Source organism: Odocoileus virginianus, chromosome 30 (genome assembly GCF_023699985.2).
Source record: "Odocoileus virginianus isolate 20LAN1187 ecotype Illinois chromosome 30, Ovbor_1.2, whole genome shotgun sequence".
Taxonomy (NCBI): domain Eukaryota; kingdom Metazoa; phylum Chordata; class Mammalia; order Artiodactyla; family Cervidae; genus Odocoileus; species Odocoileus virginianus.
Genome location: NC_069703.1, coordinates 22,359,825 through 22,377,668, shown reverse-complemented (window position 1 = coordinate 22,377,668; position 17,844 = coordinate 22,359,825). Strand labels below are relative to the sequence as shown.

Sequence of the window (17,844 nt, the reverse complement as noted above, 5' to 3'; positions counted from 1 at the left end):
ACAAAGGAACCATCACTGCCCTCTTGGTAGGACAGTGTGTGTATGTAGGTGCACAGAGGTAGTAGAGAGGCAAGGTTGACGAGGATCATCTGACCGAAGTTCCTAGATGTCTCCATATTGACAAAATCCAATCTCCACAGTTTAAATGAAAAACTATTGTTACAAAAACAGAAGCATTTTTATTTCAGTCCTGTTGAGGGAGTGAGAGGGATGGAACACACAAAATGAGGGGAGGGGGTCTCTTTATTCATACACGACATCAGGACCAACTACAAGGAACAATACCCATTTCCATCCCTCCCCCCAACTCCTAGGTGGGGTCCAACGCCCGCTGAGATTAGATGGTACAAGAATTAAGACACTATTGGCACAGTACAATGGCCAATGCACCAAAAGATGGAGAAGAGAATTTCTCAGGGAGCATGGCCTGGGGCCTCAGCTGCTTCCCCAAAGGAGAGGGAATGAGAAAACTTTGGCTCAGCAGGAAGGTGGTTAGCAAAAATCAGGGTTACCCTTGCTGGACTCTGCAGGACAGAAACTGTCGGCTGAAGGGAGTCAAGACGTTTATCCAGTCCATGCTGTTCTCTGCTTTCTCCAAGGCCTTCTCCTCAGGCTTGAGCTTAGTGAGAGCTGGCCTGGTTCTCCTCTTCATTTTTGAAAGCTGGGGAGTAAGTGCTCATTCTACTCTTCCTAAATCTAGGCTATTTCATTACTACTTTCTTGGCTCTAGAGAGACAGAAGCCAACTAATGAGGCCGGCTCCCTTTGTGAAAGTCGGCCTGAAAGAGCCCTTGGGTTGGCAAAACTGCCCCTGCAAAGGTTTTTCTGAGCCTGCCCCCTGTAACTCTCCCCAAATGTGTTCAGACTCACCTTCAACTGTGTAAGATGTGGACTGAAAATATTTGGTCTCTCTAGTTGGGTTACAAATTCCATCTTTGATTGGAGATGGGGATTAGAGAGACAGTAGGTGATGGCAGGTGGAAGGGCTGGGGGAAAGCAAGGCAATTTAATTTACATTGGATTGCAGATTCAAACCTCTGGATTATGAATAGAGTCATTTAAAGATCCAGAGCAGAAAGGGAGATTCTCTGACACAGTACGAAAAAGTGAAAAATATTATAGGGACAATCTCGTAATTCCCATGGACCATAAGGGAATGTGTTCAAAACAAAAGAAACAAAAAACAAAAAACCCAACAAGACTGACTGAGCAAGCAGAGTCCAGTCCTCTGTCTTAAATCCGAATAAAATTAACTCATTCAGTTAATACTGCTTCAAGTACAATCAAGACACTTGGAATTGTAGATTCACACCAAAGCAAAGAATAGGATCAAGAAGCCTATCATCGTTAAGCCCAGATAACCTTCCTTTGAAAAGTCATCCAGAAAATGTCTCTGAGGACTTGAACTGAAGGTGACATTATCATCTCCTCTCAATACAATATCCTCCCAGGACAGCCTGGTGAATTAAGACGCCTGTTTTAAGTTTAGGCAAGTGAAGAAGGGAAGAGCACTGAGATTTGGAAAAGCTAGCAGCGAAAGCCAGAAGCAAGGTTAAGGTCCTTGTGGCATCCAGAACTGGGGGCAGAAGAATGGAGAAGGGAAGGGAAACAGGTGGTGGATTCCTGCTGTCCTTTGGCTTCATATCCTTCCCCTGCCTCCCAATTCCCCCAACAGCTCACGCAGCTATTGGCCTCCTAGAGGGGATATAATGCCCAGACCAACTTTTTATTGAGCTTATGCAGCTAACAGACTTGTAAACAGTGCCAACTGACAAAGGTTTGCTGAATATCACAGCTTGTGTTCACTAAACACACCTCTCTCTAAGATTAAAAACAAAAAACCAAAGTAAACAAATACTGAGAGAGAGGATGAAGTGACACATCTTGAGTCTTCCAGGAAGGCAAAGTAAGAAAACGCCACACGGCTTGGTCCCAGGCGTTCACTGTGCCTAGAGTGCTGCTGCTGCCACCAGTCTCCCCTCCCTGCCAGTGGCTGGGAAGAGGTGAGGGACAAGGGTCATTGTGGGCCTGCTGCAAATACAGCATTTGCTGGTGTTGACACCCTCCTTGGCTGTGGTGGCAGACTGCTGTGTCAGGAGCCCGTTTCCTGGGAGTAGCAGAGGAGCCCAGGTCCTCAAGATGGCCTGAGATGGCAGTTCATACACCTCAGCGGGGGTCCCGTGCCCCTTTCCTCCAGAGCAGTTCAGCATTGAGGTCGTCTATCCCCAGTCGGCGATAAAACCTGAGCTGTTTCCCTTGCAGGTTCCCCCTCCCTTCCCCAACTTGGGGGGAGTAATGGGAGGGGATGGGAAAGGATCACTGAGGGGGCAGGGGGATCCCCCGGGGATCAGTGACCTGACCCTCTTGCAGGTTCTTCACCAGTTGTGCAAGCCAGCGTTTGGTGGTGGTGTCATCTTTTAGCACCTGGGCGAAGGTCGTATCCTTCAGCTGGTCAGGGAGGCACTGCCTGAGTGCTTCACGTGCCCTACATCAAAAACAAACAAACCGACCAGGGAGACCAAACAAATAAACCCACAGTGGGGGACAGGGAAGAGCCCTTTTCTTAGATATAAACATATAGAATCCTGGGAATCTATAGCTCTGTTAAGTACTTTAAGAAGCCATTAAAATTCTCTAAAGCTTATATTAGACATAGTCTTAGAGACCTCCAGGATCTGTTGTCTGTAAACATTTTCAGAATGTTTCCCGTACATTGAATTTTGTGACAAAGCAAATAGAATAAAATGATGCAACAATTTACTTCAAACTGCTTTCTGATTTATTACAGTTGTTGAAATACTCATGTTAAAAATATATGGGTGATAGAAAACAAAACATTCCAAAATCAGAACATTAACAGGGGATAGGACCTGATTCATAGTAGGATAAGTTAATGAACTTTTAACTCTAAACTGATATAAATTTGTGTCTTTCCAAAAACAGCTTCAGTTTTATGTTAAAACTCTTTTAAGAGATGAGCAGTAAAACTGTCGTAAAGTTATTATCAGATGAACTTTCAAATATTTCATTTTCTTTAAAATATTACCAGTAAAAGTCTGAAAACTTTTATTGAAACTTTTCTGAAAAATCTGAAAACTCATAAAGGTAAATGTTAACTATAAGGCTTTTTTCTTTTTTTAAGTTATGGCTTTTGTACTTTAGCCTAATTTCTTTTACAAGAAGAGTTTTAATAAATGTATTTTCAAACTTGGTGAAATCAGGAACCACTAAAGAACAGGAGAAAATGGTCAAAGAAATACTTAAGGCTTAAATAACCTCAGTGGCAGGAGTTCACATTAATCAAGTTATCCCCATTCCTAGGAACATAGAAATCATCCCATTATGTGGTTTAGCAGAATATGAGCAAGTGGCTTTCAGCATGAATTATGGATTTACAAAGCAAAAGGTCAAATTTTTCTAAAATGCACTGTATCTACATTGTATGATTTCTGGCAGAGAGAAATAGGGAGGTAAAATAATTAGCTCAAGGACTTTACAGGAATCAAGAGGAGAACTACAGATACAATTCAAGAGCCCTCTGGGTTTGTTCCTTTCTTAAGAGATCTTTGAAAATATACTTTTGTTTCTGATCACCTAGAGTAGAACAGAAAGCTCAAACCACAGGAGTAATGGATCATAAGATTCACTGTCTAAACTCTTGGGAATTTTAGAGTAGGGTACAGAGTTTTGGTGGGGAGACAATACTCTGATGGATTTTGAAATTTAGCATTTCAGATTTTAAAAAGAAATTAATCAAGATCTGTCTCAGACAAGCTGAATATAGTTTTATCCCTTCCCTGTCCTAAAGATACAGAAGCCATGACATGAGATGGGGCAGACGCTCATCAGAGTATTTCCCCAAAGTCCTATAAATTCTATAAATGTTTACCTGGGGTTATCTGAGAGTCGAAGGTAACATCTTACTACGTGCTTCAGCAAACGGGCAGAAGGTTCTTTGGATAGCTGCAGGACCATCTTACCCTGTTTCCCCCAAAACGAGGTGGAGTAGGAAAGAACATACAAAACACAAAATAATCCTAGTTGGTATCAGAGACCAGATATTGCAAGAAGTGTTATACAAGGTTTCGTGGTAGTTGTTTCCTGTTGGGAGACTGAAGTAGCTCAGTGTCGACTGCAAAGGAACTAAGTTGTGTGAGCAGAAGCCCTGGCGGTCCAGTGGTTAAGAATCCTCCTTGCAATGCAGGGGGACTTGGGTTCAATCCCTGGTTGGGGAGCTAAGATCTCACATATCCTGGGGCAACTAAGCCTACCCAACTACTGAGCCTGTGCGCTCTAAAGCCCAGGTGTCACAACTAGAAAGAAGCCTACGCGCTGCAACAGAAGATCCCCCAAGCCACAACTAAGACCCAACACGGCCAAATTAATAAAATTAAAAAGGTAAAGGAAAGAACTCACCAAGATCATCGCAACATGGGAGAAACGCTCATATGTCTGACATATATAAGCCAAACCAGTGTCATCTAAGAGGATCTTCTGGAGGATAAATGTGGCAACCTGGAGTAAAACAAAATTAAGAGTCTAAAACATTGCTCAGACTTGTCTTCCAACTGTCTACTCCTCTCCTAGGAATAACCATGAAGCAGAAAACTAAGAAAATGCCCTTGCATTCTAGATAACTTACTTATGACAACTTTTGCACAGTACAAAAAAATAAATATATTACTATATTCAACAATATATGCCAGAATTTTTCCTAAAGCTATAACATGTCTTATCTTATTTTCACAACAAATCTATGAGGTAGGTACCATTGTTATTTTACTTAAAAAGAGTAGGTAATCATCAGAGTCTTAAAAACAGAGAGGTTTTCTTAGTTACTGAACACCTATGTGCCAGGGACAACTGTTAATCAATAACTTGCCAGGTTAAGATCCCAAGCAACAAAGTGACTAAATCAGAGTTGAGATCCAAACCTAGTTAAACACAGAGCCTCTCACTTTTCCATGGGCCAAGATGATTTCAGAAATGCAGCCATGCCTCATCCCTTCCAAATGAGTTAGGTAAGATTTTTCCTATTCTTAAAAGACCTTTAAGAAAATAAGATTTTTAAGCCTCCCTTCAAAAATTGTTCCAACAGTAAAAAAGAATACACTCAATTTAAGCTCATTAACTCTTACACAGACGGGGTTAAAAAAGTTCTAATTCAAGTCAAATGATTATTATAATGATTCTCTTCCTTAGCTGCTCATCAGAATCAACTGTGGGAATTACTTGTTTTATTTTACTATTTTACTGGTGTATAACATTGTGGTTAGCTAAATAATGGCCCCCGAACATATCCAGGTCGTAATCACTAAACCCTGGGGATGCTACTTTCATAAGGCAAAAGGTACTTTGCAGAAGTGATTGTTAAGAATCTTGTGGGGGATTAACATCTTGGATGATCCAGGTGGGCCTTAAAGGTCATTATCACAAGGTTTCTTATAAAAGGGAAGTGGACGGAGATGTGACCATAGAGAAGGTGATGTGACAGATGCAGAGATTTGAACATGCTACACTGCTGGCTGTCAAGATGGAAGAAGGAGGAATAGCCAAGATATGCAATTCTAAAAGCTGAAAAAGGCAATTCACCTTCCAATGCAGGAGACATGGGTTTGATCCCTGATCTGGGAAGATCCCACATTTCTCAGAGCAACTGGGCCCATGTACAACTACTGAGCCTGTGCTCTAGAGCCCAGGAGCCTCAACTATGGAAGCCTAAGCCCTAGAGTCTGTGCTCTGCAACAAGAGAAACCACTGCAATGAAAAGCCTGCACACTACAACTAGAGTGGAGCCCCTGTTCTTCACAATTGGAGAAAGCCCGTGTGCAGCAACAAAGACACAGCACAGCCAAAAATAAATAAAATTATATATATATATATACATACATATAAATGAAAAGAAAGCTGGAAAAAAAAGCAAGGGAAGAGATTCACTCCTAGAGTCTCCAGAGGCAATGCCATCCTTATGGGCACCCTGACTTAAGCTGGTTAAACTGATTTATGGTTTCTGATTCCAGAACCATAAGAGAATAAACTGGTGGTGTTTTAAGCCACCAAGCTCGTGGCAATCTTTTACAGCACCAGTAAGAATATCAAACAAACATATACACAGTAAAATGTGTTAAATGTACTAATCTTAAGTGTATTTTGATTTTTACCTGTTCCACATCTGTGAACCACAACCAGACTAAAATACAGAACATTACTAAGTTGGGATTAACATATATACAATACTATAAGCTGGCTCATTAGAAAAGACCCTGATGCTGAGAAAGATTGAAGGCAGAAGGAAAAGGGGACGACAGAGGACGAGATGGTTGGATGGCATCACCGACTCAATGAACATGAGTTTGAGCAAGCTCTGGGAGATGGTGAAGGTCAGGGAAGCCTCGAGTGCTGCAGTCCATGGAGTTACAAAGAGTCAGACACAACTGAGTGACTGGACAACAATATAAACAGATAACCAACAAGGACCAATTGTATAGCATAGGGAACTATACTCAGTATTTTGTAATAATCTACAGTAGAAGAGAATATATATCTATATATATATAGATATATATATACAAAAAAAGAATATTTATCTATATATGAATCACTTTGCTATATACCTGAAATTAACACAATATTGTATAAGTCAACTATAAACTATACTTCAATAAAAATTTTAAATATAGAACATTTTCAGCACTCCAGAAGATTCCCTTGTGCCTTCTCCCAGTCATATCCTTCCCTGAGAGGGAGTCACTACTCTACTTTATCCTCACTGACTGGTTCTGACCACTCTGGAATTTCACATACATGGTCATACAGTGTGAACTCATCTCATCATATGTGCCTGGCTTCTTTCATCTGACGTAATACCATCTATGCTGCCTATTATCAGCAGTCCATTCTTCTTAACTACTGCGTAGCTTATTTTGTAAATATACTAGTTTATCTTCCATGAGCAGAAGTGACATAAACACTCCTATACATGTTCTGATGCCCATAAGGGCTCATTTTTGGGGGGTGTGTGTGTGCCATGTGACTTGTCGGACCTTAGTTTCTCGACCAGGGATCGAATCTGGGTCCTTGGCAGTGAAAGCATGGAGTCCTAACCTCCAGGGAATTCTGTAGAGCTCATTTTTCTTGGGTATATATGTAGGAGTGGGACTGCTGAGTCATACGGTAGACATGTTTATAGTGGGTACCACTGAACAGCTTTCCAGAATAACATACTATACACTTACCCAGAGGGATTTAAAAAAACAAAAAACAAAAAAACACACAAATGTCCATACTTTATCACCCTGGACAATGGTTCAGTAGGTCAGAGACGGAACCTGGACACTGATGTTTTTAAAACACTTGACAGGTGATCATGTCACATAGCCTTGATTGAGAACCTCTGTTTTACCTGGTGCCAACTATAGCAAGGCCTGAAACTCAGGATTTGTACATGAAAACTGAACACGACAAGGTCTTTGCTTGCCAAAGACCTTGGAGCAAAAGAAGACAGACATGCCAGGAACTGACTATAAACCACGTAATAAGGCAGGATAGGAGAAGCATTCTAGTTGAAGTGTAAAGGTCAATGGGAACTTCTAAACATCAAGGATGAATTAATTTTAGTAATGGGGAAGGAATGAAAACAGGGGAGGGATTATTAGGATGGGGGTTCCTGGAAGAAATGTCACAAAAGAAGAAATGAATCTTTTTCTGTCTCAGCCATAAGAAGCCAACTTGAACAACACCTATTCACAGGCAACTATGGATTTAAAAACAAGAGAATTCAGTTGTACCCATTCCAATCCTGTCCCAGAAATCCACTGAAATTAACAAAATAATAAAATTAAGGAAGAAATGAGAAAAGAAAAGCATGAACACAGATCACACATCACTTATCCTTTGTGTGTTTAGTAGAAAGTTGAAGACAGAGGTATAAATCCTCCCTAAAACACACACCCTAAACTGGCAGGCTGGGTGGAAAAGTATTCAGAGGCAAAACACTTGACTTAAAAACTGCCAAATTCAGCTCATAACATCTCTCTTTCTATCCATTATTTTTAAGCAAACAGCAATCCTGGATAGAAAGACTCCCACAGGGAAACCCTTATAGAGACATAACCCAAGAAACAGTAGCAAGTAATACTTATCTGCATTTTCAAAGAAACAGAGCGAATATGAACTTTAAAAAACATTTTTAAAAAGTTCAAAGAAAATACAAAATTCAGAGAAGAGCTGAAACAAAAAGAGAAGTGAGAAGCAGAGACTAGAGGAAAAAAATTAATACAAAATTAAACTGCTACATGTATACATAAAATATTTATAGAAAGATTCTACAAGAAAGTAATAATACCGGTTACTACCGAGAAGAGCTGAGAGGTAAGGTAGAAGACTTACATTAATTTGCTTGTATACCTATTTGTAGTAGCATATGACTTATTACTTTATTTGTATTGCATATTCACAACAAATTTTAAATCATTACATCTGCTTACATCCAACTCAGCAATGACTTACCTAATTAAAAATTAAAGTAACTAGTCGATGTGACCAGATATACTTTAGAAGCAGAGGTTAGATATTGCTAAAAATAGCAACATGGAAAAGTAGCCTTGAGAAAAATCACATTATATGAAATTAAGGATAGAAAGTAATTAGAGGGTGAGAAGAGACATATGAAAAATAGACAATACAGCATAACCGATGTTGCTTAAGCAAGAGGCCAAAACAAAGGGGAAACTATAAAAATTAACAACAGAAAAGACACAATGAGTAGGCTCTTTCAGAAAAAAATCTGACAAGGAAAATATTAGGCTGACTCAAGATTTCACTACAACATTTAGTACCAGAAGACAACATGGCTATGATAATGGAGTTCTGAGAGGGAAAACAGAGGTGAGAATTCTATAACCAGTTACATTATCATCCATGGTTAAAGTACAAAGCAGGCAGAAGCTCAAGTATATATATACATACTTGATTATGTATAAAAAATGTCTGGAAAAATATACCTGTGGAGTCATAAGGGGGTTCAGATAAAAGGGAGAAATTTAATGTTTAACTTTATATTCTTCTGATGGTTCTAGGTGCTTAAATCATCATTATATAACAATTTTTATTCAAAAGAGAAAAAAACATTGACGGAAGTTTCAAAAACATGAAGGGAGGCAGAAAAAGATAACTCAAACATAAAGTAGTCGTCCAACAGTCAACACAATGTAGAATCTAATTAAGATAAAAACACACACCGTTTTAGAAAGTTCACTTCCAGATTCCATAATTCGCAAACACAAAGGGATGATTTCTGTTGTCAATAGAAAGTTGATTACTTCCTGCTCATCTGTTTTCACCAGAGCCCCTAAAGAAAATATGGACAGACGAAATTATTTCAGAGTCACGGTTTCCAGCTAAACTTGTTCATCCATCTAATTGTGGAACTTAAATAACATACAACAGAAACTGTGGTTTATATGTCAGAGAATCAGATTCAAACCCTGGCTTAAAAAAAAAAAAAAGGAGCAAGAAAAGCACAGGTTGACTGTCAACACTAAAAGATCAGGTACAAAGTTTGGTCCATCACATAATTAGCATCAGTTTAGCTACTTAAATAATTGTTCTATCACTTTGGTAGACAATCACACAATAATATCACCATCTCTTCTCCATGTACTTTAGATAAGAGAAAAGAATTCTTGTTGTCACTGTTGTTTTAGGTTCTTAATCATGTTGGACTCTGTGACCCCATGGACTATAGCCCACCAGGCTCCTCTGTCCATGGGATTTCCCAGGCAAGAATACTGGAGTGGGTTGCCACTTCCTTCTCCAGGGGATCTTCCTGATCCAGGGATCACATCTGCATCTCCTGCATTGGCAGGTGGATTCTGTGTCCCTGAGCCACCATTCTTCAGGCAAGAAAACTGTAGTGGGTTGTTATTCCCTTCTCCAGGGGATCTTTCCACCCCAGGGATCAAACCCAGGTCTCCTGCATTGCAGGCAGATTCTTTACAGTCTGAGCCCCCAGGGAAGCCCTAGTGAGAAAAGTTCTACATCTGTATTAAAGCATACTCCCAGGTACAAAGAAACAGTGCCGTCTAAATCCTACTCACAACAGGTATAAACAAACATGACTTCCTGGTTATTTAACTGCCCCTCTTTCCCCAAAAAGCAAAACACTGTAGGGCATACCTAAACAAGAAACACATACCTAGATTCTAATTCTGGTTCCACCAAAGTTTGATAAAGTTACCTTCACTTTGCAAAACCTCTGCTATTTTAATAAAATAAGAGGTAGACAAACAGTTTCCAAAATTATCCCAATTCTACTACTCTGCTGGTTTCTAAACTGACACCATTGATCAGGTGACAGACACAGTTCAGTGATATCCTCTCCATTCTGTATACAGGGAGGCAAAGTCCCATTAAACAAATGACTGTTCCCTGAGTGGTCCAATGCTTCACTAGCTTTTATATCAAAGGCCTTAATCAAAGGTCTGTAATAACAAAAGTCAATTAATTCAGAAGAGAGTGGTATCATTTGCTTTAACCAGAACTGGTAGTCTACAAATACTATATCTTTAAACAGCACAAACCATAACTAACTAACATGGCTTACAACAGATGTCAAATTATTATCTCATTTAGACTTTTTACATGTGGGTCTAAAAATCCATCTTGAATTAATTTTGTATAGAGTACAAGATAAGGGTCATGGTTCATTGCTTTACATACGAATATCCAATTGTTCTACCACCATTTATTGAAAAGACTATCCTTTCTTCACTAAATTCTCTTTGTGCCTTTGTCAAAAATCCAATTGACCTTATTTGTGTGGGTCTATTTCTGTACTCTCCACTCTGCTCTGTAAGTCCATATTTTCTCCAACACCACAATATCTTGACTTTTGCAGTTTTCCAGTCGATCTGGAAATCAGGTAGATTATATCTTCCAACTTTACATCCTTTTTTTAAAAAAATGGATATTCTAGTTCATTTGCCTTTTCAGATACAATCTTAGGATCACCAAGGGCTTCCCTTGTGGCTCAGCTGGTAAAGAATCTGCCTGCAGTGCGGGAGACCTGGGTTCGCTCCCTGGGTTGGAAAAATCTCCTGGAGAAGGGAAAGACTAACCACTCCAGTATTCAGCGTGGAGAATTCCATGGCTCACAAAGAGTCGGACACGACTGAGAGACTTTCACTAGGATCACCAATTTCTATTAAAAACTTCTACTGGAATTTTGTTAGAATTGCTCTAAAACTATACGTCATTTGTGAGGAGAATGACATCATAACATTGAATCATTGATATACCAATTGATAAACATGGTTTATCTCTGCATTTATTTAGGTTTTCTTCGATTTCTTTTATCATTGCTTTATAGTTTGTAACTATAGACTTTGCACGTATTTTGTAAAATTTACACCCAAGTTTTTCAAATATTTTGGTAAAATTCCTATTTAGCTCAAGCATACCAAAATATGACTAAGTTTTGTGTACTAATTCTGTATACTACAACCTTATTAAGTTCACCAGTTTTAGTAGCTTTTTTCTGTCGATTCTTCAACACAGGCTGTCTGTGAATAGACAATCTTGTTTTTTCTTCTTTTAAAAAAATTTTAACTGAAATATAGCTGCTATACAATAATACTATATACCATATTGTCGCAAGTTTCTGCATCTATGTTTATGAAGGATACTGGCCTATAGTCTTTTTCTGTTTTTATTATCAGAGTATTGCTGGCTTCATCAAGAGTTGAGAAGTCCCGTCTGCATGTTCTGGAAAAGTCTTACACAATTTTTCTTTTTTAATGCACTTTAGCAGACTGTATTTTTCAAAGAATCTGTCATTTCACCTAGGTGGTCAAATTTATGGACGGAGAGTTATCAGCAGTATTATCTTATTATCCTTTTGTCTGAGGAGTCTTACACATGTAACCCCTTTCATTTATCACATCTGCAATTTGTGTCTTCTTTTTTTTTCTAGTTTGTCTGGTTAGAGGTTTATTAATTTGTTTTTTTTCAACAAAAAATTGGGGATGGATGAAATGGGTGAAGGTGGTCAGAAGGTATAAACTTTCAGTTACAGGGTAAGTAAGCTCCAGAGATATAATGTATAGCACTGTGACTACAGTAACAATACTATAGTGTATGTCTGAAGGCTGCTAAGAGAAATCTTAAGTTAGTGATTTAAAAGTTCTTATCACAAGGGAAAAAAAAAGTGTAACTATGTGATGATGGATGTTAACTAAACTTACTGTAGTGGTCACTTTGCAGTATATACATATACCAAATCATTATGCTGTATACCAAAAACTAATACAGTGTTTTTGTCATGTCTCAATTAAAAAAAAACCTGCCATTGGTTTCACTGATTTCATCTATTGATTTTCTGTTCCCATTTTTATTGATATCTAGTCTTTATTATTTCCTTCCTTTTGTTTGCTCTTGCTCCTTTTTCTAATTTCTTAAAGAAAAGCTTAGCTTACTGATTGAAGACCTCTTTCTTACTTTCTAGTATAAACATTTAATTATACAAATTTTCCTCTAAGCTCTGGTTTAATTGGATCCTACGAATTTTGATAAGCTGTATTTTTATTTTTACTCAGTTTCAGGTATTTTCTAATTTATGCTATATATCACTTCATTTATATTCAAACTGATCTGATAAGCCTTGAACTGTAGGAAAGAGTCTAGGCCCAAACATGCACCTTCTGCTGTTCTTTCAAATGACTTGGGAGAAACTGAGTTTCTAAAAATATATGCAAGGGGAGACAACTACCTTAATACCATCCAACTATTTTTTTTTTCACACCTCCCCATTATCAACCTTTATCTTAACATAAAGGCATCATCCAACGATAGCAGTAGGATGATCTGAATTAGAATAATGAACATAAATGTTCCCTTTCGCTAGAATCATGCTGATGTATCAAAGCCTATATGAGAAGTTTTTATATCTTAAAGCAGAAAAGAATATACTGGGGAAAAAGTTTCTTATCAGGACGACTTCTCAGAAGATGTAAAAAACCATAACATGCTTAACAGCTACTCCTTAAAAGTAGAATAAAATATTTCTGAGAAATACCAAACTTTCAAATTATACTTCCTGATTCATGGTTTACAATCATACGGATGAAACATATGCTGAATATAAAAATAATAATTTAACTCTTTTCTGAAGAATCGGCAAGATGGCGGAAGTGGAACAGAAGAAGCATCGGACCTTCCGTAAGTTCACCTACCGCAGCATAGACCTCGACCAGCTGCTAGACATGTCCTATGAGCAACTGAAGCAGCTATACAGTGCGCGCCGACGACAGCGGCTGAACCGCAGCCTGCGGAAGAAGCAGCACTCGCTGCTGAAGCGGCTGCGCAAGGCCGAGAAAGATGCACCGCCCATGGAGAAGCCCAAGGTAGTGAAGATGCCCCTGCGCGACATGATCATTCTGCCCGAAATGGTGGGCAGCATGGTGGGCCTCTACAACGGCAAGACCTTCAACCAGGTGGAAATCAAGCCTGAGATGATTGGCCACTACCTAGGCGAGTTCTCCATCAACTACAAGCCAGTGAAACACGGCCGGCCCGGTATCGGGGCTATCCATTCCTCCCGCTTCATCCCCCTCAAGTAACCTGCTGACCAATAAAAGCAGAGATTTCTCTAAATAATAATAATAATAATTTAACAAAACAAAGTTTCTATAATTGATGTTCTTATTACTTGGTTATTATGTTAAGCAAAAACTATGAGGAAAAAACACTGAAAAAAGGAAGGGCAATTTAAGGAAGAAATTTTCTTGAATGTATTTACATTTCACAAATCTACAGATTTTATTATCTAGTAGTATGAGATCTGAAATAGCTAATATAATTTTCTTGAGTAAAAAATATTTTAGATACATGTCCAATAATAAATGTATATGAAAACATTAACTTTAACATGCAAAAATTCAACAAGGTAAAATAGAAGGTAAATCCCTGGGATTATGGGAGAACCACCTAAAAGTGAGAGATGAAAAATCAAACCAAAATAACAAACTCAAACTCTTATTCCTGTAATAATATTCTTTGTTGATTAATGCTCTTTTACTTTACTTTTCCTACAATTAATAAACATTTCTACATATGCACTGAATTTAATCCCAGTTATTGGGCCTCATAGCCTTACTAACACTCAGGATGGTACTTGGTAGGAGCAACCATGTTCCTGATATTCATTTATTAGTAAAAACTGTTTTATTAGACTCAACCCCAAAGACAAAAATAAACAATAGGTGAACAAAAGCTATAAAAGACCAGACAAAATACCTAAGCCAAGACCACTATTATGAATGATGATGATGATTCCAGGCTTGCAGAATGATCCTAATAACTTACCAATAACTCCAAGACTGGTTAGCCGAAGATACTCAAAGGGTCGTGTTTTGCTGACAGTGTGCAAAAAGGGGTACAAAAAAAGTGGGATGTGTGCTGCAAGAAATGCTGACCTGAAAGAAAAAAAGAATTGCATTCAGAGCCTAGAGTTAATTTCTAAGGATTCTGAACATTCAAATTTCCAGGTGGTTTTAATTTTGTAAGGCTTTTAACATTGCTTGACCAAGGAATCTCTAGGGAAGACTGTTACTGGTCTTTAATCTAGCCCAGTGGTTCTCAGCTGGGGTGATTTTGACCTCCTGGGGCATGTGGTAGTATCTGGAGATATTTTTAGTTGTCACAGCTGAAGTGACTGACATCCAATGGGCAGAGGCTGGGATGCTGCTAAAAATCTTACAGTGCACAGGACAGTCCCCTGTCTTCCCCCTCCTCCTACCACAAAGATTTAATCCAGGCCAAAATGTCAACAGTGTCAAGGCTGAGAAACCCTAGTCTAGACCAATAGTTAAAAGAACACAAAATTTCCCCTGAAACCAGTACCAAGTATTTAAAAACTGATAAAAATATCCAACTGCAAATTTTAAAAATAGGTCATAAAATGTACTTAAATGCACAAGAGATTCTCCTATATGTCTTCTCTCATCTAATTTATGAGTGAATAACAATATTAATAATATTCACAGGTACAAGCTGACAAAACCTTATAAACCAAGACAACAAAATAAAGCAGCCACTATCAAGGTTTATCTGTTACACTTAAATACACTTCTTTGTTAGAGCTTTCAGATAAACCAAGTATCCTAAAAACACTGTAATCTGCAGCTAGTATGTTTAACAACTAACATGGAATCAGTCTATTACTTTATATAATTTATAACAGTTACACCTTACAGGAGAGCCAATACCCCAAAATTTTAACCAAATACTATTGTACTTTTCTTAAGTACTTAAAAGTAATTCTTTTTTTAAAATAATTTTTACAACTCATTTAATGGCAACTGGTAATCATCAAACTAGCAATGGTTATCTTCAAAAATTATCACACTAGCTGTGCTACCATTTCTCAAGGTTGATCAGATACCTAGAGTCACAAACAATTCCCACACAAGATACGTCATGTAAATCAGACTTGGTTTATCACCAGCGTTTATAAAACCAAACCTAGGCAAAGAACTAGGTCTGGGGACACATGCATGGTCTTAATATAGCGAATGTTTAGCCTGCCCTGATTATTACAAAATCAGAACAGCGAGAATATTCGCAGAAAAGTAATTTTCTTAACAAAGTTTCTACATTCCAAAAGGTCAGTGCCAATCCAGCACTCAGATTTTATAAGGAAAACTAGACAAAGAGAGGAAAGGCTTTAATAAGATGACTATTAAGCGCCTTGAGGCCATAAAAGCCACAAAGCAGATTTCTGAACAGAATCTCCCCGTTCTTAGTCAGATATAGCAGTAAGGGAAAAATTTCTCAACTTGCACATCAATTCTCATTTATGACAGAGGCTGACTAGAATCCTGTTTTCAAAAAGTTCTGAAGCCAAATCTGGCTTACCATGTAAGAAAAAGTGCTGAGTATAGACACTTACTGAATTCCAACTAAATACCATGCACTGTGCCTCATGCATGGCATAGTGATGCCTACCAGGATTCAGGAGCAAGAAGTAGCTATATACCTGACTTTTCCTGAGAGGTGATCACCACTCCTTTAAAGTTCCTTGCTACCAACAGTTAAAAAGTAAATGAGACAATGCAGTATTATTCAGCCTTAAAAACGAAGGAAATTCTGACTTATCCAACAGTATTGATGAACCTTGAGGACTTTATGTTAAGTGAAATACACCAATCACAAGAAGGCAAATACTATGTAACTCCATTTATAATGAGGCACTCAGAATAGTCAAAATCACAGACAGAAAGTAGAACAGTAGTTGCCAGGAGCTAGAGGACAGGGGGATGGGAAGTTATTGTTTAATGGGTACAGAGCTTCAGTTTTACAGGATGAATAGAATTACAGAAATGGATGCTGGTGACAGTGGCACATTATGAATGTATTTAACACTACTGAACTGAACACTTAAAATCGGGACTTCCCTGGGGTCCAGTGGTTAAGAATCTGCATTGCAATGTAGGGGATGTGGGTTCAATCCCTGGTTGGGGAACTAAGATATCACATGCTGCAGGACAACTGGGCTCATGTGCCACAACTATTGAGCCTGTATGCCACAACTAGAGAGAAGCCTGCATGCCACAATGAAAAGCTTACATGTTGCAACTAAACCTAACACAGCCAAAAATAAATGAGTAAAATAAAATGGTTCGAATGATATATTTTATGTTATTTATATTTTACCACAATTTAAAAAGGCAAAAAAAAATCAATTATAAAAGAACATGTTACTATGATTAACTCATGTTGATGTCTGGCAGAACCAACACAATACTCCAAAGCAATTACCCTTCAATTAAAAAAAACTTTAAAAAACAAAAAAATACCCCACAACATGTTAAACAGTACCATATTGCCACTACACCAAAATTTGGTGAAATTAGACACCAGAAATTCTCCAGGAATAAAAAACTCGGAGTCCTGAAGATCCACACCCACATAGGTGTGCCCTCCTGCAAGCCCCTCCTCTCATCATTCAGAAGTAGTTCAGGACCACATTCAATCAAAGCTCTACCCACACACCCATCCAAAGTATTTACCTGGTTTCTGGATGTGATGCCACACATTGCAATAATGCTAGAGCATTGCAAACTCTGTTAGATTGGTGTGCTGTCAAGGTGGGTGGGTTGATAGATGGATAAATATTTACAATTTCCTAAAAAACAGAAATCAACACCATATGAGCATGGAATAACTTTAATTCCCATCGTATGAAAGCAAACAATTTTAATTCTGCATACCCCATAAGAACAGAACCATCAAAGAGGGGGCAGAAATAAACAATATTCCTTTCATCACAAATATACCTGACTGAGACTATTTGAAACATATTATCCCTAGGAAGATTTCTAAGGAGGGAACTGTGGTTACCCACACTTTTTCCTATATTCTGCACCATCTGCTGAGGCTTTCACTTGAGGGACTCCCCTTCCCCCACTTTTGTCAACACCCTACTTTAGTTTGTAGTGATGAGACAGTTGACCAGGCAATGTCAGTAAATCAACCACTTTAGCTCATAAAGAAGTTTCTGTTTGGTGATGTAGCAAGTGCAAAAAGGGGGAGATAAGAAAGTGCGTACATGTGCGGGGATATGTACAAACAGCAGAGAACATATGTATTCTCTGTCAAAAGGTGATGATTTGCTGAACACAATTCCATTTATCTTAACTGTAAAATTTACACAGAAAATGTTCCCATAAGAAAGACTAGTTTCCTGGGTACATGCAGTACAGATAGAATATGAATTTACTCAACAGATTTTAAAAATTAATCTAATTATTAGGAAGGTGGACAATACTTGGACAATATCTTGGTTCTT

At 38.3% G+C, this 17,844-nt stretch overlaps 1 protein-coding gene, 1 non-coding gene and 1 pseudogene across 3 annotated transcripts in view; 1 reads left to right on the top strand and 2 right to left on the bottom strand.

The window, feature by feature from the left end:
- Nucleotides 1-156: 156 nt before the first annotated feature.
- CNOT9 (CCR4-NOT transcription complex subunit 9) overlaps nt 157-17,844 on the bottom strand; it is a 28,875-nt gene continuing 11,187 nt past the window's right edge. For both annotated transcript variants that reach the window (XM_020904756.2, XM_070458645.1), the window contains exons 3-8: nt 17,066-17,181; nt 14,361-14,470; nt 9,239-9,348; nt 4,416-4,514; nt 3,889-3,980; nt 157-2,484 (exon numbers count right to left, since the gene is read on the bottom strand). In XM_020904756.2, the coding sequence (XP_020760415.1) occupies nt 2,316-2,484; nt 3,889-3,980; nt 4,416-4,514; nt 9,239-9,348; nt 14,361-14,470; nt 17,066-17,181 (696 nt within the window). In that variant the 3' untranslated portion in view covers nt 157-2,315. The remainder of the gene's footprint in view (nt 2,485-3,888; nt 3,981-4,415; nt 4,515-9,238; nt 9,349-14,360; nt 14,471-17,065; nt 17,182-17,844) is intronic.
- Nucleotides 4,931-14,118, top strand: LOC110144743 (small ribosomal subunit protein uS19 pseudogene; annotated as a pseudogene).
- LOC139032305 (small nucleolar RNA SNORA72) lies at nt 15,490-15,621 on the bottom strand. The gene has a single exon (XR_011484835.1). It is a non-coding gene; the product is annotated as a small nucleolar RNA SNORA72 (small nucleolar RNA).